Source organism: Dreissena polymorpha, chromosome 5, assembly GCF_020536995.1.
Source record: "Dreissena polymorpha isolate Duluth1 chromosome 5, UMN_Dpol_1.0, whole genome shotgun sequence".
NCBI lineage: Eukaryota > Metazoa > Mollusca > Bivalvia > Myida > Dreissenidae > Dreissena > Dreissena polymorpha.
In genome coordinates, this window is record NC_068359.1 from 112,801,640 (window position 1) to 112,828,713 (window position 27,074).

Consider the following 27,074-nt stretch of genomic DNA (forward strand, 5'->3'; position numbering starts at 1 on the left):
CGATTTTTGTCACTGTGACCTTGACCTTTGACCTAGTGACCTGAAAATCAATAGGGGTCATCTGCGAGTCACGATCAATGTACCTATGAAGTGTCATGATCCTAGGCAAAAGCGTTCTTGAGTTATCATCCGAAAAACATTTTACTTTTTCGGGTCACTGTGACCTTGACCTTTGACCTTGTGACCTCAAAATCAATAGGGGTCATCTGCGAGTCATGATCAATCTACCTATGAAGTTTCATGATCCTAGGCGTATGCGTTCTTGAGTTATCATCCGAAAACCATTTTACTATTTCAGGTCACTGTGACCTTGACCTTTGACCTAGTGACCTCAAAAACAATAGGGGTCATCTGCAAGTCATGATCAATCTACCCATGAAGTTTCATGATCCTAGTAGGCGTATGCGTTCTTGAGTTATCATCCGGAAACCATTTTACTATTTCGGGTCACCTTGACCTTTGACCTAGTGACCTCAAAATTGATAGGGGTCATCTGCGAGTCATGATCAATCTACCCATGAAGTTTCATGATCCTAGGCGTATGCGTTCTTGAGTTATCATCCGGAAAACATTTTACTATTTCGGGTCACCGTGACCTTGACCTTTGACCTAGTGACCTCAAAATCAATAGGGGTCATCTGCGAGTCATGATCAATCTACCCATGAAGTTTCATGATCCTAAGCGTATGCGTTCTTGAGTTATCATCCGGAAACCATTTTACTATTTCGGGTCACCGTGACCTTGACCTTTGACCTAGTGACCTCAAAATCAATAGGGGTCATCTGCGAGTCATGATCAATGTACCTATGAAGTTTCATGATCCTAGCCCCAAGCCTTCTTGAGTTATCATACGACAACCACCTGGTGGACGGACCGACCGACCGACGTGAGCAAAGCAATATACCCCCTCTTCTTCGAAGGGGGGCATAATAAAGATTTTTATCTTCATGATACTGACGTCCTGCGAAAATGTCAAATGCTATATGCGGCCAGCATAGCTCCAGGCCAGCCTGTGCAGGAGCAAGGTCTGGCCTGGAGCTATGCTCTCCACTTCAGTCATCCAAGGTTTCTTGGTCTTACAATTGTGCAGTCTGGTCTTTAGGAAGGTTTGCCACTTATGGTGTTAAGACCCATTTTTGCAAGACGTGGGTCATATAGCCATAAAGCGAGTGCTTTTTGAAAACAGTTATTTTCCCAGGGAAGTGGCAATAATACGATTGATAAGGCAACATAAAGACCTATTCAACTTCTTTAGTATTTATTTGTATTCATAAATTGGCAAAAGACAGTGATACAAAAAGTGGAGTTTATCAAATATCTATTGACAAACAGATTTATTGATAAATATTGTGGATTTATATTATGAACTCAATTCAACTGTTAAAAATATGTCTATAATGTTGATAATCTGGTACAAACAAGCACTTCTTTTTCAATTTGTTAAAATTAATAATTATAATATTGTTAAATACGGATTTAAAACACATAATTGAAGCTTTGTACGACCAGATGAAGGGAAGCACACGTCACTTGCAGACTGCAAACAAAGTTGATTTTTTATTTGACATGTAAACACAATCCATCCTAAATGGTTTTAGCTTGATATATGTTTCAACAAAAATAACAGACCAAATTCATGCACATGTAATATAAAACACAAGGTCATGTATTAAAAGCTCCCAGGTTGTCAGTCTTCATTTGAATTTTTTTTGCAAAACAAACCAATCAAATCAATGTCAAACATGGTATATAAAATGTCAAACTTGGTATATAAAGTCATTGGCAAAGCAAATAAATGAAAATCCTATCAACAGTTGAAAGGACGTTAAATGTAAGTACCCAATCAACTTTTTCTGAAAAAACTTTTGGATTATATACTACAGATAAATGTAATATACTTCTTGTAATTAAGTTTATTTTAACACAAGTACCAAAGTACCAGATAAATATGATATTTAATGCCCTAAATTTGTGTTCAAGTCTCTCTTACTACATACTGATTGTGATAATCCAAGTAATTCTGTGGAAACACTAAATTTCTTCGAGGTCTCATTTTCCTACCATTCTATGAACGAAATAAAAACCGGGCTTATGCGCTTAACTTTACACCCGTGAATTCAAGTGATTTCACAAAAGAACTACAATACGAACACACTAGTTTAATATGTAAACAAACAAATAAAATATATAAATAAAAACAAGCAATCAGTTTGACATTTAAAAATGTGTTAAATACAGGACTGATATTGATAACAATGAGGTTTTTATTTGGAATAGCAAGTTCACCAAGCAACCATTAAAATATTCATAATAACAATCTAATCACAGTATCCTAAAAACATCTCCAATTCATTCAGTATTTTTCAGAAGTTTTCGTGGACCACGTTTCTGTGGTCCCTGTGGCTTGTCGAATTTCATCGTTGCTATATTTTTCTTTGGGTGAAGTTCATCATACAGGAATTCTTCCGTCAACTCATTTGGGTCGTCTATCTCGAGCTGATAAGAAAGAGGAAATAAAGAACTTGTCACCAAACATCAATAATTGTTACAGAAGAATAACTTTGCTGTTTAACTTCCACAATTTAGAGATTTAAAGTTGAAGCTGCCCTTCCTAGGTGAGAGTCAATGTGTATTTTCCAAAGTGTCTGCATGAACTTTGCACAGAAATAAAAGAATTCAAATGTTTCATATGAAAATGTTAGATATATGCACATGGAACAAACAATCAATCTGTATTAAAAAAATTCAAGATACTGGTTAGGAAACATGATTTTTTGGAGCCTGTAATTATCTGCATCAGATTAGTTCTCTCCTTATTACAAAAGGCAGTTCCAATGCTACAAGACATAACCAGAAATTCAGCTGCACAATTCCCCAGCCATAAATCACATCTTTTCATATCCACTCAAAATGGTAAATGAAATACATGTCAAGTACAAAGTGGGGAAAGTGCATGTCTCCATCTTCACACCTAAAGTCACAAAATCATCCAATATTCTTACACCTAAAATGGCATTGTGAGTGTATTTCCGGGTAATAAAAATATTAACACCCCTTTATATTCCAACTTTTCACACACTCATTTATATGTATTTGCAATGATATACTGGTGAAAGCATTAAGAAAAAATATCATGAATGCCAAAAAATTGTTTTGCTATACAATTCTCAAGCGGTATGCAAACTCACGCCAGCACAAATTGAACGCTTTATTAAAAATGTTACTATACAACAGTACTGTTATCCATAGTGCTCATATGTATAGAGGTACTGGTTTGTCCATTTTAATAATAAGGATTTTAATGCTACTACCAAGTATATAAAAACGAGTTTTGTGACAAGTGTCCTTTCATTTAATAAAAAGATGCAAATATACATTTTATGAAGTCAATATGCCCCCTTGCTCTAGAACTCCTACCTTTTTCTCCAGCTGTAGATTGAGCTGCTGCTCCAACTGTGCTACAAAGGGACCCTTACAGCTGGAGTACAGCATCCTCTCCTTGATCGGGCACTTGTAGCCTGGCATTGAGTAGATGAACACTGCAAAACAATCACGAAATCTTTACTGGTACTTGTCTAATAACTTTTTTATGCATTCATAACTTACGCGATTTGATTGTCTCCTTCATGTGTTCTTTAATATCTGAATTCCACTTTCTTTCTCACTTTAATAACCATATGACAACTTGAAAATACATGCTTAAATAATAAATAAAAACAAGCATTTTGTATCTACAAACATCTATTTTACAAGTCCACATATGGCGTTAAAATTTCGGCAACTGCCATAAGGAACATTGATTTTTAATTGTTTAACTTTATTTTACTAAATATTGTACGAAATTTTTGTTGATTTTGAGTAGTAATGGATCTTAAAACATACAAATTTAAATTGTTTTAAAATAATTATGTACATCATTCAAATAATGGATATACAGTTAAACATTAAAAAATAAGACATGTGTTTACATGGATGCCCCCACATTCCACTTGTGTGTTATGATGGATTACATTTATACCAAGTTAATATTAAAATCCATCAATACATGTCAAAGTAACTTGTGACAGAAAATTTCAAGCTTTAAAAATGGACAAATTTGACTTTTGACTTTTGACCCCTGTGACCTTCACCTTTGAGGTTTATAGATGCATTTTAATTTAAATGATACACACTGTCTGCTGATGATGGTCATTTGTGGAATGTTAATTGAAAATTGCATGAGGAATAACAAACTTTCAGTCCTAAGAAGCTGTTTAAATTTGAACTTTGACCTGTGGGGGAGATGGGATAAACACTTGCACATAGTTTAATCATGTTTTCATGCATGCCAAACTATTTAAGAATCAATAGATATATGGCTAAGTTATGGATGAGACAGGATGTACTGCAAACACAGATAGCGCAGCTCCAAACTGCCACTTTCTTCCAAGAAGGGAATAATACAGGTTGCAGATTCTGAAATAAAGGTTTCCAACTCAATATCATTACCTTTAGAATGCAAGAAATCCCCTTCATGCGTGTGTTTGAAAGTGAACAGGTGGTAGCGCGCAGTTTCTACAGGGACCTTGGATGGCAGTTCTTTTGTTGATACATTCCCACTGTCAGCCAGCTCAATACTCTCACCAGATATGTCGAGTTTCTAGGAATGTAAGAGTTTGTAAGCATTCAAACTTAAACAATTATTTTGAAACTTTTTATCTAAAACATGAGTAAAACAAAACTCAGTTATTACATCTATAGCTACTAACAGTGCACAAATTACTTTACCCCTATTATTTGGTGACAGAAGTCAATTTTATAGGTAGAACAAGATATCTTCAGGCAAATTATGGTTTGGTAAGATTAAGTACTTAGTAGCAGTAGGAAACCAAACTGCACATAACACTATAGTTCATTTAATCCACATGGAGAAAATACTGTCAAATAACTTTCACTTACCAACTGTACATAGGTGAGTTTGTCTTGCAAAAAATCTATGATTTTATGGGCAGCTTCATCCGAGATTGGGAACTGTAAGCCCTTCATTGTTTGGTGCTTGGAATCTATGTGAACATCGGTGCGAACCTAAAAAATATAATCACAGACATAATTCGACCCGTGTAAGGCGAACATGGGTCTTATGCATTATGCAGCCAGAGTAGCTTCAGACCAGCCTGTTCTATCATACAGTTTGGTCAGGAGCTTCACATTCCCCTGATGAGACTTCAATGTCTTGGATGACTAAATGTCAGAAAGGGTAGCGTCTGAACGGACTGCAGGATTGAACAGGCTGGTCTGAACATATGGCAGCAGGCTCACTTTTACATATTGCGGCTCATTAAATATGTCAACATTTTCAATTAGTTCAGGAATAAGAATGTTAGTCTATGACATTGCTTACTGTTAGAAGTGAAGCTAATCATATTGCAGCAAATAAAGTTCTTTTTTGTGTGTTAGAACAGCATATTGAGCGACTGAATTTGAGTGGAAGTATTAAATGTGTCGAAATTTATACTTTATCAATATTTAACAGTTTATAACATCTTAAACCTTTGAGAATCTAATATAATATACAGAATATGTATGTAAAACTTAAATAAATCTTCTTTTTTTAAATGTCACTAGCATACATATTATACACAGTAAAACATGTTTTCTGGTATGTATACCTTTCCACTATCATACAGAATTAACTATATCTATGGAATTTTTTCTTTGTTATATCTGCATTTGGTTTACAAGCACCGCTGGGCGAAGACCATTACGCCAGTACACAGAAATCTCACCATATAAGTTGATTTCCAATAAGGTGTGATCTCATATGAAAATTCTACATAGCCGATAATCTGCAGCACCACATTTTTAGGAGATGCGGTAATAAACAAACCAGTGATACTTCCCAGGTGGCGCAAATGACTAAAGTTTCTTTAATGACTAGGTAAAAGCATGAAGAAGAGAACATTCTAAGCAGCGGTACACACACTAAGAACACCTACATTAACATTCAAGTTTTTAAGCAGACAGTGCTTTTTTTGTTTTAGTAACAGTTAACTTGACCTTGACCTGGAAAATGCTCTCCCCTCCTCACAGGGTAACAGTTAACTTGACCTTGACCTGGAAAATGCTATACCCTCCTCACAGGGTAACAGTAAAGCAATATACCCCCTCTTCTTCGAAATGGGGCATAAAAAGCTTGTGAACACTCTAGAAGTGACATTTTTTGCCCAATCATCATGAAACTTGGGTGAAAAGATTGGTTTTATATATATCACATAATTAATGCCATAATTATTGCCTTTAGATTGTCCAAATTTTCATTAGATTATACAAAATCCTTGTAAACACTCTAGAGGTCACAATTTTGTTTCAGATTTTATGAATCTTGGTCATAATATTTATTTTTGTAAGCAAAGTTTGATGTTTGGTAAGGGGGGTCAACTCAAAATATAGGTCACCAGGTCAAATCTTACAAAAACAAAATCACTCCATATGTCAGAGTTTTGGTTCAATAATGATGAAACTATACCAGGATGTTTGTCTGGACAATATCTAGGTCAAGTTTGACGTTTGGTAAAGATTGAATGAACCGACTCCTCTCAGGTGAGCGAACTAGGGCCATCTTGGCCCTCTTGTTTTAGGTTTCATCATGTATCTGCGATGTGTATCCTCACACCAAAGTGACTTAAATAAAATAGGTGTTTGTAAATGTCTTAATAAATGCTTAAATTTTAATGCATCATCAAATAGTCATTAACACATGTTTAGTGAAATTTTAGTCAGGACTTAAAATTGTTAGTTTTTTCCCAAACATTTGTCAGTTTGTAAACAATATAATAATCTTGTTTTTTTATGATAGTGAATCTGAACACATTTTACATTGAGAAGGTTCGAATCTAGCAACAAGCAAATGTGCTTCAAATGCGTACTGTATAGCTAAAAGTAAAACACATTATTTTTCAAATATGCACACAACAATTTAAATACTTGGTTTGCTTCTTAGATGTCCTTCAGGTCTTTGTTAAAAAATCATGTACAAATATAACGCGTTAAAAAACAAAAGAAATCTGTAAGTATACAGTCAATTGTAGCCTTTTTTTAAACAAACATACAGCATTAATGCAGTAAACATTTAATGCAAGACTTAGCATCTATAAAGATTTTTATCTTCATAATACCGATGTCATGCAAAAATGTCCAATGCTATATGCGGCCAGCATAGCTCCAGGCAAGCCTGTGCAGAAGCAAGGTCTGGCCAGGAGCAACGCTGTCCACTTCAGTCATCCAAGGTTTCTTGGTCTTGCGATTGTGCAGTCTGGTCTGAAGGAAGGTTTGTCACTTATGGTGTTAAGAACCATTTTTGCAAGACGTTGGTCATATAGCCATAAAGCAAGTGCTTTTTGAAAACAGTTATTTTCCCAGGGAAGTGGCAATAATACAATTGATAAGGCAACATAAAGCCTTATTCAACTTCTCTAGTATTTATTTGAATTCATAAATTGGCAAAAGACAGTGATACAAAAAGTGAAGTTTTTCAAACATCTATTTACAAACAGCTTTATTGATAGATATTGATGTTCATAATATGAACTCAATTCAACTGTAAAAATATGTCTATACTACTGATAATCTGGTACAAACTAGCACTTCTTTTTCAATTTGTTTAAATTAGTAATTATTATATTATTAAACTCGGATTCTTAACAAATATTTAAATCTTTGTACGACCAGATGAAGGGAAGCACACGACACATGCAGACTCCAACAGAGGTTGACTTTTTATTTAACATGTAAAAACAATCCATCCCTAAATGGTTTACCTTGAGATATGTTTCAACAAAAATAACAAACATGACAAACCGATTTCAAGTACATGTAATATAAAACACAACATGATGTATTAAAAGCTCCCAGGTTGTCAGTCTTCATTTGAACAATTTTTGCAAAACAAACAAAGCAAATCAATGTCAAACATGGTATAAAAAATGTAAAACTTGGTATAAAGTTATTGACCAAGCAAATAAATAAAAATCCAATCCATAGTTGATGTAAATTATTTGTAAGTACCCAAACACTTTTCTGAAAAAAAAGTATATATGTAGACCTTTGGATTATTTATTATAGATAAATGTTATATACTTCCTGTAATCAAGTTTATTTTAACACAAGTAACAGATAAATATGATATTTAATGCCCTGAATTTGTACTCCAGGCTCTCTTTCTTTCTACATACTGATTGTGATAATCCAAGTAATACTGTGGAAACACTAAATGTCTCTTAGGTCTAATTTTTTTTCCATTTTGTGAATTATGACCGCTTTACTGAATTTACCATTGAACAGGTTCAATGCATTCTGCAAGTAAGAAATGTGCAAATGGTAAAAAATTTGCAAGACCTTTATGGACTGTTAATGTTATACAGTTTTCACTAATTAACAATGTGTCCGTGTGACTGTATGTAACAAAAGACATCTGTGTCTACGTTATAATATGTGACCAGCATTCGACATGGTTCCCTAACAATGAATTGACTTATCCCATCTAGACCAGTGCACATGTTTATTACAATAACCAAGCTGTGTTAAAGCGGCATTTCACTGGCATGTTGCCAGATTGGTTGTAACATCTATTTTTTAATGTTCTTTTGTTCCAAAAAATACATTGCACGAAATAAAGACCGCGCATATGCGCACAACTTTACACCTGTGAATTCAAGTGTTTCACAATAGAACTACAATACGAACACACTAGTTCAATATGTACACTAACAAATAAAATGTATAAAATCAAGCGATCAGTTTGACATTTAAAAATGTGTTACATGAAGGAGTGATATTGATAACAATGAGGTTTTTATTTGGAATAGCAAGTTCACCAAGCAACCATTAAACTATTTATAATAACAATAAAATCACAGTATCCTAAAAACGTCTCTAATTCATTCAGTATTTTTCAGAAGTTTTCGCGGACCACGTTTCTGTGGTCCCTGTGGCTTGTCGAATTTCATCGTTGCTATATTTTTCTTTGGGTGAAGTTCATCATACAGGTATTCTTCCGTCAACTCATTTGGGTCGTCTATCTCGAGCTGATAGGAAAGAGAAAATAAAGAACCTGTCATGAAACATCAATAATTGTTACGGAAGAATAACTTTGCTGTTTAACTTCCATAATTTAGAGATTTAAAGTTGAAGCTGCCCTTCCTAGGTGAGAGTCAATGTTTTTTTTTCCAAAGTGTCTGCATGAACTTTGCACAGAAATAAAAGAATACAAATGTTTCATATGAAAATGTTAGATATATGCACATGGAACAAACAATCAATCTGTATTAAGAAAATTCAAGATACTGGTTAGGAAACATGATTTTTTGGAACCTGTAATTATCTGCATCAGATTAGTTCTCTCCTTATTACAAAAGGCAGTTCCAATGCTACAAGACAAAATCAGAAATTCAGCTGCACAATTCCCCAGCCTTAAATGACATCTTTTCATATCCACACAAAATGGTAAATGAAATACTTGTAAAGTACATAGTGGGGAAAAAGCATGTCTCCATCTTCACACCTAAAGTCACAAAATCATCCAATATTCTTACAACTAAAATGGCATAGTGAGTGTATTTCCGGGTAATAAAAATTTTAACACCCCTTTATATTCCAACTTTTCACACACTCATTTATATGTAGTTGCAATGATATGCTGGTGAAAGCATTAAGAAAAACAAGGGCTGTTTGTAAAACATGCATGCCCCCCATATGGGCTGTCCATTGTAGTGGCAGCCATTGTGTGAGTACGATTTTTGTCACTGTGACCTTGACCTTTGACCTAGTGACCTGAAAATCAATATCTGCGAGTCACGATCAATGTACCTATGAAGTGTCATGATCCTAGGCAAAAGCGTTCTTGAGTTATCATCCGAAAATCATTTTACTATTTCAGGTCACCGTGACCTTGACCTTTGACCTTGTGACCTCAAAATCAATAGGGGTCATCTGCGAGTCATGATCAATCTACCTATGAAGTTTCATGATCCTAGGCGTATGCGTTCTTGAGTTATCATCCGAAAACCATTTTACTATTTCAGGTCACCTTGACCTTTGACCTAGTGACCTCAAAAACAATAGGGGTCATCTGCAAGTCATGATCAATCTACCCATGAAGTTTCATGATCCTAGGCGTATGCGTTCTTGAGTTATCATCCGGAAACCATTTTACTATTTCGGGTCACCGTGACCTTGACCTTTGACCTAGTGACCTCAAAATTGATAGGGGTCATCTGCGAGTCATGATCAATCTACCCATGAAGTTTCATGATCCTAGGCGTATGCGTTCTTGAGTTATCATCCGGAAACCATTTTACTATTTCGGGTCACCGTGACCTTGACATTTGACCTAGTGACCTCGAAATTGATAGGGGTCATCTGCGAGTCATGATCAATCTACCCATGAAGTTTCATGATCCTAGGCGTATGCGTTCTTGAGTTATCATCCGGAAACCATTTTACTATTTCGGGTCACCGTGACCTTGACCTTTGACCTTGTGACCTCAAAATCAATAGGGGTCATCTGCGAGTCATGATCAATCTACCCATGAAGTTTCATGATCCTAAGCGTATGCGTTCTTGAGTTATCATCCGGAAACCATTTTACTATTTCGGGTCACCGTGACCTTGACCTTTGACCTAGTGACCTCAAAACCAATAGGGGTCATCTGCGAGTCATGATCAATGTACCTATGAAGTTTCATGATCCTAGCCCCAAGCGTTCTTGAGTTATCATACGACAACCACCTGGTGGACGGACCGACCTACCGACCGACCGACCGACATGAGCAAAGCAATATACCCCCTCTTCTTCGAAGGGGGGCATAAATATCATGAATGCCAAAAAATGGTTTTGCTATACAATTCTCAAGTGGTATGCAAACTCACGCCAGCACAAATTGAACGCTTTAATAAAAATGTTACTATACAACAGTACTGTTATCAATAGTGCTCATATGTATAGAGATACTGGTTTGTCCAGTTTAATAATAAGGATTTTAATGCTACTACCAAGTATATAAAAACGAGTTTTGTGACAAGTGTCCATTCATTTAATAAAAAGATGCAAATATACATTTTATGAAGTCAATATGCCCCCTTGCTCTAGAACTCCTACCTTTTTCTCCAGCTGTAGATTGAGCTGCTGCTCCAACTGTGCTACAAAGGGACCCTTACAGCTGGAGTACAGCATCCTCTCCTTGATCGGGCACTTGTAGCCTGGCATTGAGTAGATGAACACTGCAAAACAACCACGAAATCTTTACTGGTACTTGTCTAATAACTTTTTTTTGTATTCATAACTAACACAATTTGATTGTCTCCTTAATGTATTCTTTAATATCCGAGTTCCACTTTCTTTCTCACTCTAATAATCATATGACAACTTGAAAATACATGCTTAAATAATAAATAAAAACGAGCATTTTGCATCTACAAACATCTATTTTACCAGACCACATATGGCGTTAATTTCGGCAATTGCCATAAAGAACACTGATTTTTAATTGTTTAACTTAATTTTACGAAATATTGTACAAAATTTTCGTTGATTTTGAGTTGTTATGTTTCAAATTGTTTCAAAATAATCATGTACATCATTCAAATAATGGATACACAGTAAAACATTAAAAAATAAGACATGTGTTTACATGGATGCCCCCACATTCCACTTGTGTGTTATGATGGATTACATTTATACCAAGTTAATATTAAAATCCATCAATACATGTCAAAGTAACTTGTGACAGAAAATTTCAAGCTGTAAAAATGGAGAAATTTGACTTTTGACCCCTGTGACCTTCACCTTTGAGGTTTATAGATGCATTTTAATTTAAATGATACACACTGTCTGCTGATGATGGTCATTTGTGGAATGTTAATTGATAATTGCATGAGGAATAACAAACTTTCAGTCCTAAGAAGCTGTTTAAATTTGAACTTTGACCTGTGGGGGAGATGGGATAAACACATGCACATAGTTTAATCATGTTTGCATGCATGCCAAACTATTTAAGAATCAATAGATATATGGCTAAGTTATGGCTGAGACAGGATGTACTGCAAACACAGATAGCGCAACTCCAAACTGCCACCTTCTTCCAAGGGGGGAATAATACAGGTTGCAGATTCTGAAATAAAGGTTTCCAACTCAATATCATTACCTTTAGAATGCAAGAAATCCCCTTCATGCGTGTGTTTGAAAGTGAACAGGTGGTAGCGCGCAGTTTCTACAGGAACCTTGGATGGCAGTTCTTTTGTTGATACATTCCCACTGTCAGCCAGCTCAATACTCTCACCAGATATGTCGAGTTTCTAGGAATGTAAGAGTTTGTAAGCCTTTGTGACTCCGCATTCACACTTAAACAATTATTTTGAAACTTTTTATCTAAAACATGAGTAAAACAAAACTCAGTTATTACATCTATAGCTACTAACAGTGCACAAATTACTTTACCCCTATTATTTGGTGACAGAAGTCAATTTTATAGGTAGAACAAGATATCTTCAGGCAAATTATGGTTTGGTAAGATTAAGTACTTAGTAGCAGTAGGAAACCAAACTGCACATAACACTATAGTTCATTTAATCCACATGGAGAAAATACTGTCAAATAACTTTCACTTACCAACTGTACATAGGTGAGTTTGTCTTGCAAAAAATCTATGATTTTATGGGCAGCTTCATCCGAGATTGGGAACTGTAAGCCCTTCATTGTTTGGTGCTTGGAATCTATGTGAACATCGGTGCGAACCTAAAAAATATAATCACAGACATAATTCGACCCGTGTCAGGCGAACATGGGTCTTATGCATTATGCAGCCAGAGTAGCTTCAGACCAGCCTGTTCTATCATACAGTTTGGTCAGGAGCTTCACATTCCCCTGATGAGACTTCAATGTCTTGGATGACTACATGTCAGAAAGGGTAGCGTCTGAACGGACTGCAGGATTGAACAGGCTGGTCTGAACATATGGCAGCAGGCCCACTTTTACATTTTGCGGCTCATTAAATATGTCAACATTTTCAATTAGTTCAGGAATAAGAATGTTAGTCTATGACATTGCTTACTGTTAGAAGTGAAGCTAATCATATTGCAGCAAATAAAGTTCTTTTTTGTGTGTTAGAACAGCATATTGAGCGACTGAATTTGAGTGGAAGTATTAAATGTGTCGAAATTTTTACTTTATCAATATTTAACAGTTTATAACATCTTAAACCTTTGAGAATCTAATATAATATACAGAATATGTATGTAAAACTTAAATAAATCTTCTTTTTTTAAATGTCACTAGCATACATATTATACACAGTAAAACATGTTTTCTGGTATGTATACCTTTCCACTATCATACAGAATTAACTATATCTATGGAATTTTTTCTTTGTTATATCTGCATTTGGTTTACAAGCACCGCTGGGCGAAGACCATTACGCCAGTACACAGAAATCTCACCATATAAGTTGATTTCCAATAAGGTGTGATCTCATATGAAAATTCTACATAGCCGATAATCTGCAGCACCACATTTTTAGGAGATGCGGTAATAAACAAACCAGTGATACTTCCCAGGTGGGGCAAATGACTAAAGTTTCTTTAATGACTAGGTAAAAGCATGAAGAAGAGAACATTCTAAGCAGCGGTACACACACTAAGAACACCTACATTAACATTCAAGTTTTTAAGCAGACAGTGCTTTTTTTGTTTTAGTAACAGTTAACTTGACCTTGACCTGGAAAATGCTCTCCCCTCCTCACAGGGTAACAGTTAACTTGACCTTGACCTGGAAAATGCTATACCCTCCTCACAGGGTAACAGTAAACTTGACCTGGAAAATGCCCTACCCTCCTCACAGGGTAACAGTTAACTTGGCTTTGACCTGGAAAATGCTCTACCCTCCTCACAGAGTAACAGTTAACTTGATTTTGATCTGGAAAATGCTCTACCCTCCTCACAGGGTAACAGTTCACTTGATCTTGACCTGGAAAATGCCCTACCCTCCTCACAAGGTAACAGTTCACTTGACCTGGAAAATTCTCTACCCTCCTCACAGGATAACAGTTAACTTGACCTTGAAAATGCCCAACCCTCCTAATAGGGTAACAGTTCACTTGACCTTGACCTGGAAATGCCCTACCCTCCTCACAGGATAACAATTAACTTGACACTGACCTGGAAAATGCCCTACTCTCCTCACAGGGCAACAGTTAAGCTGACCTTGACCTGGAAAATGCCCTACCCTCCTCACAGGGCAACAATTCACTTGACCTGGAAAATGCTCTACCCTCCTCACAGGGTAACAGTTAACTTGACCTGGAAAATGCCCTACCCTCCTCACAGGGTAACAGTTAAGTTGACCTTGACCTGGAAAATGCTTTACCCTCCTCACGGGGTAATCAATATATTGACCTTGAAAATGCCTTTCCCTCCTCACAGGGTAACAGTTTACTTTACTTTGACCTGGAAAATGCCCTTCCCTCCTCACAGGGTAACAGTTAACTTTACCTTGACCTGAAAATGCACTACCCTCCTCATAGGGTAACAATTAACTTGACCTTGACCTGAAAAATGCCCTATCCTCCTCACAGGGAAACAGTTAACTTGACCTTTACCTGAAAATGCCCTACCCTCCTCACAGGGTAACAGTTCACTTGACCTTAACCTGGAAAATGCCCAACCCTCCTCACAGGGTAACAGTCAATTTGACCTTTACCTGAAAAACGCCCTACCCTCCTCACATGGTAACAGTTTACTTGACCTTGACCTGGAAAATGCTCCACCCTCCTCACAGGGTAACAGTTCACTTGACCTTGACCTTGAAAATTATCTACCTTCCTCACACGGTAACAGTTAACTTGACCTTGACCTGGAAAGTGCTCTATCCTCCTCACAGGGTAACAGTTCACTTGACCTGGAAAATGCTCTACCCGCCTCACAGGGTTACAGTTCACTTGACCTTGACCTGGAAAGTGCTCTACCCTCCTCACAGGGTAACAGTTCACTTGACCTTGTCCTGGAAAATGCCCTACCCTCCTCACAGGGTAACAGTTAGCTTGACCTGGAAAATGCCCTACCCTCCTCACAGGGTAACAGTTAACTTTTCTTTGACCTGGGAAATGCCTTACCCTTTTCACAGGGTAACAGTTAACTTGACCTTGACCTGGAAATTGCCCAACCTTCCTCACAGGGTAACAGTTAACTTGACCTTTACCTGAAATTGCCCTACCCTCCTCACAGGGCAACAGTTCACTTGACCTTGATCTGGAAAATGCCCTACCCTCCTCACAGGGTAACAGTTCACTTGACCTTGCCCTGGAAAATGCCCTACCCTCCTCACAGGGTAACAATTAACTTGACCTTGACCTGAAAAATGCTCCACCCTCCTCACAGGGTAACAGTTCACTTGACCTTGACCTGGAAAATTATCTACCTTCCTCACACGGTAACAGTAAACTTGACCTTGACCTGGAAAGTGCTCTACCCTCCTCACAGGGTAACAGTTCACTTGACCTGGAAAATGCTCTATCCGCCTCACAGGGTAACAGTTCACTTGACCTTGACCTGGAAAGTGCTCTACCCTCCTCACAGGGTAACAGTTCACTTGACCTGGTAAATGCCCTACCCTCCTCACAGGATTACAGTTAACTTGACCTTGTCCTGGAAAATGCCCTACCCTCCTCACAGGGTAACAGTTAGCTTGACCTGGAAAATGCCCTACCCTCCTCACAGGGTAACAGTTAACTTTACTTTGACCTGGGAAATGCCCTACCCTTTTCACAGGGTAACAGTAAACTTGACCTTGACCTGGAAATTGCCCTACCTTCCTCACAGGCTAACAGTTAACTTTACTTTGACCTGGAAAATGCCCTACCCTCCTCACAGGGTAACAGGTAACTTGACCTTTATTTGAAATTGCCCTACCCTCCTCACAGGGCAACAGTTCACTTGACCTTGATCTGGAAAATGCCCTACCCTCCTCACAGGGTAACAGTTCACTTGACCTTGACCTGGAAAATGCCCTACCCTCCTCACAGGGTAACAATTAACTTGACATTGACCTGAAAATGGCCCTACCCTCCTCACAGGGAAACAGTTCACTTGACCTTGACCTGGAAAATGCCCTACCCTCCTCACAGGGTAACAGTTCACTTGACCTTGACCTGGAAAATGCCCTACCCTCCCTCACAGAGTAACAGTTTACTTTGACCTTGACCTGGAAAATGCAATACCCTCCTCACAGGGCAACAGTTAACTTGACCTTGACCAGGAAAATGCCCTACCCTCCTCACAGGGTAACAGTTAACTTGAACTTGATCTGGAAAATGCCCTACCCTCCTCACAGAGTAACAGTTAACTTGAACTTGATCTGGAAAATGCCCTACCCTCCTCACAGAGTAACAGTTAACTTGAACTTGATCTGGAAAATGCCCTACCCTCATCACAGAGTAACAGTTAACTTGAACTTGATCTGGAAAATGCTTTACCCTTCTCACAGAGTAACAGTTAACTTGAACTTGATCTGGAAAATGCTCTACCCTACTCACAGGGTAACAGTTCACTAGACCTTGATCTGGAAAGTGCTCTACCCTTCTCACAGGGTAACAGTTCACTTGACTTTGATCTGGAAAATGCCCTACCCTCCTCACAAGTTAACAGTTAACTCGACCTTGACCAGGAAAATGCACTACCCTCCTCACAGGGTAACAGTTCACTTGACCTTGACCTATAAAATTATCTACCCTCCTCACAGGGTAACAGTTAACTTGACCTTGACCTGAAAAATGCTCTACCATCCTCACAGGAATCTAATCTGACAGGAGGCAAAACAAAACCCCTTATACCTCATTCTGCTTGATGTACTTCAGTTCCTCCTCTGCGGCCGTGAGGGGGGCATTGGAGCTCTGATGTTCCAGGTGCTTCTTGTACCCCACCAGGGTCACGTCAGCCTGGGTAAACATGTACAGACATGAAGAACACAGCCATAGATTGTGAGCCTTAATGTAGCTGGATTACATTCTTGAACACTAAATCATTCCTTATGTTCACTTCAACTGTTTTTGCTTAGCATATGTTTACCCACAATACCAATGTACCTTAATTTATTATGTTAAACATTCATGCCAAGAACCCCACACCCATTTTTTTCCTTGTTTTTTTTAATATTTTCTGGTGCCTTATTGAAGTTTTTTTAACTTACTTTACCCAAATTTAAACTTGGTTTTCATATTGTCAAGATACAAGTTCTGACCACGTTACATCACTATTGAGTCGTAAATGTGGCTTTTAAAGATGTAACAAGGATATTCTAAGATTTAATATTGTGACATTACTTTTGACGCACCTAGATTTCAACTTAAACTTGATATAGTAAATATAATTAAAATTTTTTATATAAACCTTATAATTAATGCGGCTTCTGAGGTTTTAACAAGGTTTTTCTAAGATTTTTTTTTTGACCCACACAATTGAACTTGGCCTTATATTGTTAAGTTGACAGTGTGACCAGGTTTCATTTAAATCATAAGTGAGGCATCTAGAAAAGTTGTTAAGAATTGACCCGTTGAGCTAGTATTTGTTCCCCCCCCCCCCCCAGATTAAAATTTTCCACTTTCCTTGGATATTGTCAATATTAGCATTCTGCTAATTTTCATTAAGATTCATTCACTTTTAAAAAGCAGAAATGTTTCCAATCCTGCATTTCTAACAACGTTAATTCTCTAAAAATTCAAGTTAGCATTTAAATCTACCTCAACAGTCCCAAACAGTTCCTCCTTTATTATGCCAGTTCCAAACTCTAACTTCATGGTAGACCGTGTGGCTGCATACAACATTTTTTCCTTCACCTAAAATATCACAGTCAGGGCCAGTAAAAAGCATTTTCTAATAATTTTGTGTGACCATTGCTATTACATGTGTTTGCTTAGAACTAGAGCTTTGTCACAGACGTGACGTATACCCCCACATGCTGCATTGACACAGAATATTTTGCATGCTGTCTTCACAAAACAAGACAAGCTAATTTATGGCAATTTTTAAGAATTATTATGCCATTATCATTTATGGCCATTTTGACCTTTGAACTCTTGCATTCTTTTGCATGACACACCGCCCAATGACTGTGAACAAAATTAATGTACAGAGTCATTTTAAAATCTCACAATAAATGACATAGTTATGGCCTAGACAAGCTCATTTATGGCAATTTTTTACTTTTGAACTCCAAGTGTGACCTTGACCTTGGAGATATCGATGTAATTCTTTCGCATGACACACCGTCAAATGGTTGTGAACAAATGTTCCCAGTAATTTTAAAATCTCACAATGAATGACATAGTTATGGCCCAGACAAGATCATGTATGGCCATTTTGACCTTTGAACTCCAAGTGTGACCTTGACCTTGGAGATATTGACGCATTTCTTTAGCATGACACACCGTCAAATCATTGTGAACAAATGTGCCGAGTAATTTGAAAATCTTACAATGAACGACATAGTTATGGCCCGGACAAGCTCATTTATGGCAATTTTTGACCTTTGAACTCTAAGTGTGACCTTGACCTTCGTGATATCTACATTATTCTTTCGCGTGACACACCATCCAATAATGGTGAGCAATTGTGCAAAATGATTTTAAAATCTCGCCATAAATGACAAATTTATGGCCCCGGACAAGCTCATTTATGGGCATTTTGACCTTTGAACTCCAAGTGTGACCTTGACCTTGGAGATATCGACGTTCTTCTTTCGCATGAAAAACCGTACCATCATGGTGAAGAAATGTACCAAGTTATTTTAAAATGTAACTATAAATTACATAGTTATGGTCCGAACAAGCATTTTGACCTTTGAACTTGAATGTGACCTTGACCTTGGAGATATTGACGTACTTCTTTCGCATGACACACCATCCCATGATTGTGAACAAATGTACAAAGTCATGTTAAAATCTTATGATAAATGACATAGTTATGGTCCGGACAAACTTTCGGTTTTAAACGCACTAAGTGACCACGTGACCTAGTTTTTGACCCAGCATAACCCATATCCAAACTTGACCTATACATCAGCTAGATACAACTTGTGACCAAGTTTGGTGAAGATCGGATGAAATTTTGGGACAGACCGACCGACAAAGTGACTCCTATATAGCCCCCATTTCCAATGGTAATGGGGGTATAATTATTATGCATATATGATAAAAGATATAAGTAAAATGATTTTAATAAATAGAAAAAAAAAGTTAAATAATAGTTAGGTTACTTTGGCATCGATTATTTGCAAGTGATGACAATTTAACTTCAAAGGTATTCAACATTTTATGTTGACCACTACACATCATACAGAAATGTGTTCACTTTACAGTAAAATGTGCACTTGATGCTTATAGCAGTTTTAAGCAATATTAGCGCGATTGCATCGAAAGCCTCAGACTTATTGAAACACTCTTGAGTCTGTTTCCTGGACCTAGAACCAGTGCTTGGTATCTTTGGGGGAAATCTAAAGAACACTCCACAAAAAGAACCCGTGACCACCCGGTTGTTAGGCAGACACCTTGATAAATTTAAAAGCCCCCTTATTAAATAATTATATACGGTACTAAGTACTTCTAAAACTGTTTCACTCTATGACATGTTATGCTTACCGGTGAAAAATCTGGGGACCATGCGATGAAGATCCATTCATATCCCTGATTGTTCTTTGAATCCAGCCTGTAGAGTATATAGCAGGGTTGTTTTTCTTCCAACTGGGGAAGGACTAAATTGTTATAGTGTGCATGAATAGGTTAAGGTATCACATTGAACACAGAAATTAGCCAATCTCAGGGAAACCCATGCTTCATGCATGTTCGTAAAATACTTTCCTAAATTAACCTGTGCAGTCCACATGCCCTTTTCTGGGACGAGATTATACCCATTAATTATATTTTTGTTTAGAAGAGACTTCCGTTACAAACATTTCCATACAAGAAAAATATATATTATACAAAATTGTAATATATTTGTTGTTTTACTAATTGATATGGATTGTCAGGATGGACCTGTTCAATGAACACTCATATATAGCTGTTTATTTAGTATACATGTACAACTGGAAATTCCGCACAAGAAACATTTAGTTAACAACAGATGTATTAGCTGAACAGAAGCAGATGATTATGTTTCTAAAGGATATCTTGCTCCCAGGTCCCGCCAGGTTTTTCACTGTTAGCTAGTTCCAGTCTCTCTGCAAATTAAAATAAACAACAAATGAGATGTGTGTAAAGAATTTTTATTCATATATTAAAATCCAAAACATTTGTCATGATTTAATTATTGTTCTTTGCACATTTAAATGTTCTACAGCAGTGTCAGGACAATTTTATCCCCTCTGTTATTTTTAGATGTTGTGAATTGAAATTTATTTGGCAACTACATAAAACAACAATGAAACATGTACAGCACATTAAATCGACTAATAACAAATAATATATCCACAAGTTACAATAAATACCATCTTGAATTGCTATTTTGATGAGTCTGTAGCCTCCATCACGGCTATGAGACAGAAACTCTTTCAAATCATCAGAGGCTGAAAAAGAACGATGACAACTCATCAAATGTATGTTACAAAATACAAAATACAAATCACTCATGAAATAAGCTAAATTGAAAACATTACCAAAGAAGCATTTTTAACACAGTTAGTAGGAAATATGCCTATAAATCCCTGAAGATGGTTGGCCATTATAGCGTGTTGTGTCTTTTGACTTTTGAATTATTTTGAAATTTGTATAAGTGAATTAAAATTAAAATTAACGTGGGTTACCTTACCCCTAAGAGTGTAGCACTATTTCATTAAACACATGAAAAAGGTTGTTTTTGTCATGCATTTTCAATGATTGATAGCTTCTAGCTGCAAAATATCAACATACATGTATTGTGTATGCTTAATTTATTATGGCATATCAAAATAGATTTATGAAAAGCTAAGGTAAAAAAATGTGGGGTTTTAAAAACAGATTAAATTGAAATATACTTTAGTGCATGATCTTGTTTTTAAGTAACATGTGCCAGTTACAATCTTTTGATCATGACTACCAATAAGGTCGGGTCAGGATGGCCTAAACCAATGAAAGCTAATATTGATAGCGGCCAATGTTGATGACAGCATGGAGACATTGACTGCTCAAATAAATTGTCTTGGAATTATCAAAATACAACTTAAAAAAAATTGGCTCTAACAATGCTGTATCTTGTGTACTTCTGCATATAAGACTATATATATAATGTCACACACGAAATTTTAAATGTTAATTACTTATTTATGGGTTATCTGGAAAATCTCAGGTGGCACCAATATTTATTGATTCAAAACTAACTTATGTGCCCTTGAACATTGAGCACATTTTGGATACTTAGATCATGGTGTACTTCAAATCATCATGAAACGTTATTTTAGATGTTGTTTCACATAACTTTGCAAAAAATATCGCAACCTACACTAAAACAATGTTTTCTACATAGTATAAACTGTAACACAGCACATCTATAAAGTTTCATGATGATATACAGATAACTTAGCCCTTTGCATGCTGGGAAATTTGTCGTCTGCTATAATGTCGTCTGCTGAATTTCTAAAATTAGCATTTTATTCGATTTTTTTTTAAAGAATACTATCAGAATAGCAAACAGTTTGGATCCTGATGAGACGCCACATTCTGTGGCGTCTCATCTGGATCCAAACTGTTTGCAAAGGCCTTCAAAATTCGGTTCCCGCACTGAAAGAGTTAACAGACTTCACACAAAGCACATGTTAGTATCTAAAATTTGCCTTAGTTTAAGGGAACATAAGTGACAGACATAACTCTGCACAGAACAACATATCTATAAAGTTTCATATGAAATTTACACCCATGTAATCGACTTATTGCGTTGGGAGAATACACTCTCCTGTCAATGAAAGCTTTATTTTAAAAACCCAATACATTAACTTATCATTGGTGTTGCTTACTGAACACATCTCTAATATGAGTGATTAATCTTTGCCATGTAACAACAATAAACACTTTCCTTTTTTATTGTTTCCTTAAATTCTGCTGGGTCCCCCCAAACATTTCAAAGTAGGGGGTTCATGCAGACCTATATAAAAGTTGTAGTGGGAACAGTTAAAAATGCATGTAGGAATTATTGATAACAAGCCTATGTACTTTCTTCAATGTTCTTTCTCATAATATATATTATACTGTGCCATCAGCAACAATTCAGTCATAGACTCAGACCATTGGGACACATTTTCTTATCAATAGTTCAGGTCTGTTCAGATTTAAAAAAAATACACAACAGACATTTTGGTAATCAACAATTCTGCTTATATATATTTATATGTTTACATATACTTAAAAAAAAAACATTCAGTTCTTGACAAAAAAAGTCTATTTCGAAAATAAACACACTCTCAGATTGCACACTAGTGTTATTTATTGACAAAATCAAGACAATTAAGGAGTCTGTTTCACTACAGCCAACCAGTCTGCCAATGAGACAGAGTATAAGCAAATGTGCATCAATTGTTGAACGTTTATCAAGCCAGTATTGTATATTGTCAATAATTGAAAAGGTGTTATCAATAAATTTACTCTGGAAAGGGCTAGATTTGGAAAACCCACTGCCAGTGCAAAGATAGCCAGACCCTTTAAAATCCTTACAAAATGACATACAATATTAACAGTTACTACTAGTATTTCATGAAACTACCAGCTCCCCTAACCTTTCGTGCTTCAAGATCTTTCCTTTAGCCTGTGTTTTGTTATGTTCATATTTTTACAAATGTGTTAAGTAATTAATTGCTAGAAATAAAAAATGCTTATAAAAATGAATACTTGTGAAGAAAAAAAAGTTAATTAATTTGATAAGTATTGATAATAAACTGCCAATTCAACTCGCCAAATCTGAAATTGCATACGCTTACTTGTAATTGATCTTGTCACACACAGATCTTTGCTTAAATTCAAGTGTTTTCTATCAATAAATCATCACTGCACACAGATTATAAAGCTTGGCTGAGCAACTTCATGTCAATGTTTGTTAACACAAATTTAAGGACTCAACATTATCAATGTTGAAAGTAAAAAGTAATAAGGGCTTTTTTCCTCTTGAGCAATGGCATTATATAGGCCCCTTCCCCATATCTTTGAAATCAGGGCTTTCCACAGGCCATTTAACGATCCCTCGCCGGGGCGCTTGAATTTCGAAATCAGAGTCCCCGGGGCGCTTGAAATTTTCCAATCAGTGTATTTTTCAGTAAAAGAAAGTGGAGATTGTAAAAAAAAATCAAGGTTTCTCTATTAAATATATCAATATTACCTGTTTTAAAAGAGCACTCGGTACCTACTTTCACAAGTAATCGCCATAAACACCACAAGGGGTAATGAATAATCCACTGATAACTATACCATTATTTTTTATTGATGTCGGGCACGAAGTAAGAGTTTATCGCAGCATGATCAGCCAGGGTTTTTTCAGCACTGTCTGCGCCTCCGGAAAACGGAGGCACTCCCAAAGCAAACGGACCCGATCCCAAACCGAAATTATTTTAAAAAATCCCAATTTCCAAAAAAAATAAACAAATTTTTTATATTTTTTTTTAAAGAATGAAGTGTCTTATAACTTATGTGACTAACCAGTGTTTGTTTTGGTCAAAAATATCTGCTATAAAGTTTTGGCTCTACAGTTCTTATCTCAGAGTGTAACTGTAACTGAAAAACAAAACTGCAGTACTTGAATAAACGTTGAACATGCCCAATATTGCATCTGTTTATATAAAGAAGACAAAATAACAAATAAAAACAAATTTATTTGTTAAACCACTGAATTATTTAAGCATGATAAATTCACAATTTTTTCCCAAATGAGCAGTTTAATCGAAGCAAATATTCCCAAAATGGCTAATTTTGTCGATAAAAAATTCCCAATTTGGTCAGACTCGTTTTCCCAAAATAGGCAGAAAAACCCCTGTTAGCAAGAAGTTGTACCATAAACGTAATATAAAACTGGTAACTAGTACAGTACAGTACATTAAAGACGGTTTCGGGCATCTTCATCACACCTTTTTACCGTAAATAAGTGTTACCTATTACTAATAATGAATATGAGAAATTAATTGCAAGTGGCAAACAATTAATTACTTACAGCGAGTAAGTTGTGCAAATAACTCCGGGTTACAATTATGCGATAACAATTAAATTCAAGTACATGTATATTTCATCATGTCCATTTATAGAACTGATTCACCCCGTTTTTCTGACATTTATTCGACACGTAATGCGCTTTAACAAATTTTCGTTGAATAAATCTACGCACACTTGTAAATGTTTCGTCCGATAATCAATACTTAGAAGACTGATGATGGCAACCGGCCGTAATCCTCGTGGACAATGTGAATTTCATGTATAATTCCGTCAAAACATATATTCGACTCGTAAAGTGTTTAAACAAATTATCGTTGAATTGATAACGCAACTGTTAATATTTGATGAAATCTCAAATGGGAATAATCAAATTTGTAATCCGAAACGCATTCCCGTAAGTCGATGTTAACGCCTTTTTTAATCCCAAACACACTTCCGAATGTAAATGTTACCACATAAAATACCACAACGTTAAAATATTCTTGCTTCAAATTAGCAGTGCAAATTTATTTTGTGTCGAATCTTTTTCTCAATTAAAAAGAGCACGAAAATTATGCAGCATGTACAACGTTGAGTCATTTGCATAAAAAGCGTGCGTGTATTGAGCGTTTTAACAAGCACACAACACGTCAGGGGATTGATGCATGTTCAGAGGCAATATTTCATCAAATCTATAAATAGTCACTCAAAATTTATTTGATACTATAGAAAATGGCAAGGTTTGTGTTCAAGAAATAATTGAGAGCTTTTATCATAAATATTTACAAGAAAGTGATTTATAAAAACGGAATAAACAGAATTATCGGGTAATAAATAGAAACTTGAAAATTAGTAAGTATACAGTAATAGAGTTGGGTTAAAACGGATGAATTGGGGAATCGTTCGAGTCGGGATTTTACTATCTGTGCGGGAAAGTTTTAAAACAATTAAACAATATAAAAAATTATATATATTTTTAAATGACTGAGGGATTTTCTTAAAGAGTCATAGCGCACCAAATGACGTCTTTTGACGCTGTTTTTCTTTGAGTTATAACGCACCACAGAACGTGAATTAACACGTTAAATTTTTAAAAAATCAATGTCCGGAGGGGACACCCCTCACAAGCCACCCCTATCAGCCCTGGGTGCCTGACAAAAATCCTGTGGAAAGTAGAGCTGAAACGATTCACCCATCATTCGATTAGATTTCGATACTGAATAGTCCGATTCGATTATTTTCAGTTCAATTCAAATTTAACTATTTGCTGCTTATTTTGAAAACTTTTTCATGTTTGGTTTGCCAAGAGCATGAATTAATATGTTTGGTATTTGTTATTAACTTATTATGTTGTACACTTTAAGTGTTTAATTTTTGAAATTTAAAACGCAACATTGTTTTATGAGTAACACATTTATTTAACACATCATCCTGTTGATTTATTCTTGAATAACATAAAATGCACATGCGTTTAACAGAAAACAACAACAAACAAAAATGTAAGTATATAAACTACATCCAGTTGACTTCTTAACAGAATGCACACAGTTTAGTAAACAAACCATATGGGTAACTTTACTAACTTACGTCAAGAAAACACGTTTTTCATGTTGCCTTTGCATCAGAAACTTCGAAAACCAATGTTCGAAAAACTTTTAATTTTAATTTTGATGGTGCGTCTTTTGGCATGGTTGAAGAAGCCATTTTACCGGCTGATGTAATGCTCGGCATGTTATTCATTCATTCATTCATTGGATCCATATTGGCTATTGACCAATCACAATACGTATTTCAAATGACAAGAACGTTAAGAAGACAGTTTTGGAAAGTAAGGTTTAAAATGCGGATCAATCGGTATTGCAGTGAATCGAATCGAAATTGGCCGCATTGGTATCGAAATCGAATCATCAGCGGTGAATCGGTTTTTCAATTCATCAAACCGAATCGTTACAGCTCTAGTGGAAAGCACTAGAAATGATACCATTTTTCCCAAATTTCAAGCTGACATTGGGAATTTTGATCTATTTTTTCAAAACAGAAGGCTAGGCCCTTTCCCGAAATCAAGATAAAAAGCCCTGAATTGTGTTGAACAAAATCGAGATTATCAGCAAACGTAAGAAGAACAGAAGACTGCAAAAAAAGTATTGTTCTCTTTTATTCAATGTGGGTCTGGTAAAGCAAAGTTTGTATTCAATATCAAAGCAACATATGTAGGGATGCTCACTTCAACTAAGGAGCAGGCATGGACTCTTCACGCCAAGTGTTCAAAATATCTACCTGACGACCAATTGAAATACTAGGAAAGTACTGATGATGGAAACACTTACAGTATTTGAGAGATATTTAAAACAAGGAATCGAATTTGTATAGACTCTAGTAAATTTTATCCGAATATTAAACAATCCGGAATGTCAGTAAGTTTTATAAATGAAGAAGTTATTTAGAATTTCTTAAATAATATTGATAATATTTTAAAAAAAAACTTTTATTACTTTAAATATAACTCAAAATAAAACTTGACTACCTGTTATTCCAGTTTGATGAGACATCTTTTGAGTTGAACAGTAAAAGAACCAAACACGGAAGTAAATGTAAACACCCTACAGGTCACGTGACGGGTAAATAATTTACTCTACCGTACTTTCCCTGTTTCTTCTGACTGTGGTGTTCCATTTGTGAAACCTTTCAAAAACAGAATCGGCTTATTTTGTTATATAAATGCATGGAATATAACAAGTAAATCAGCACCTTTTTGAAGTATAAAGCTTTAAACTTTGGTGTGAAATTCACACCAATGTTTAAACTTTTAGATTTCAGAAATGTATGTAACAAATTTTCTTTTGATTTTATGTTTCTTTCCCCGTTTATTTACATTGTAAAAGAGTTTAACCGGAGAATTTCGCTGGTATAAT

General features: G+C 36.0%; 1 protein-coding gene across 5 annotated transcripts; it reads right to left on the bottom strand.

Moving 5' to 3' along the window:
* Nucleotides 1–1,242: 1,242 nt before the first annotated feature.
* On the bottom strand, nucleotides 1,243–26,841 carry LOC127880919 (twinfilin-1-like). 5 transcript variants are annotated; one of them, XM_052428427.1, is made up of 10 exons: nucleotides 26,687–26,841; nucleotides 20,508–20,585; nucleotides 20,189–20,240; nucleotides 19,660–19,786; nucleotides 17,764–17,859; nucleotides 16,858–16,962; nucleotides 4,940–5,065; nucleotides 4,490–4,640; nucleotides 3,419–3,540; nucleotides 1,243–2,497 (listed from the first exon to the last, which is right to left on the bottom strand). In XM_052428427.1, the coding sequence occupies exons 1-10, from the start codon at nucleotides 26,709–26,711 to the stop codon at nucleotides 2,351–2,353; spliced, it is 1,029 nt and encodes a 342-aa protein (XP_052284387.1). In that variant the 5' UTR covers nucleotides 26,712–26,841; the 3' UTR covers nucleotides 1,243–2,350. The 5 variants fall into 5 exon arrangements, with proteins under 5 accessions (XP_052284387.1, XP_052284384.1, XP_052284388.1 ...); XM_052428424.1 differs by lacking the exon at nucleotides 4,940–5,065 and adding an exon at nucleotides 12,645–12,770; XM_052428428.1 differs by lacking the exons at nucleotides 4,490–4,640; nucleotides 4,940–5,065 and adding exons at nucleotides 12,181–12,331; nucleotides 12,645–12,770.
* Nucleotides 26,842–27,074: the final 233 nt, after the last annotated feature.

Coding starts and splice junctions, on each gene's coding strand:
- LOC127880919 (XM_052428427.1), bottom strand. CDS start 26,711: ATGTCTCATCAAACTGGAATAACAG. Junction 16,963..17,763: donor AACTGTTTGGGACTGTTGAG/GTAGATTTAAAT, acceptor ATGTTTACCCAG/GCTGACGTGACCCTGGTGGG. Junction 4,641..4,939: donor AACTCACCTATGTACAGTTG/GTAAGTGAAAGT, acceptor TTACATTCCTAG/AAACTCGACATATCTGGTGA.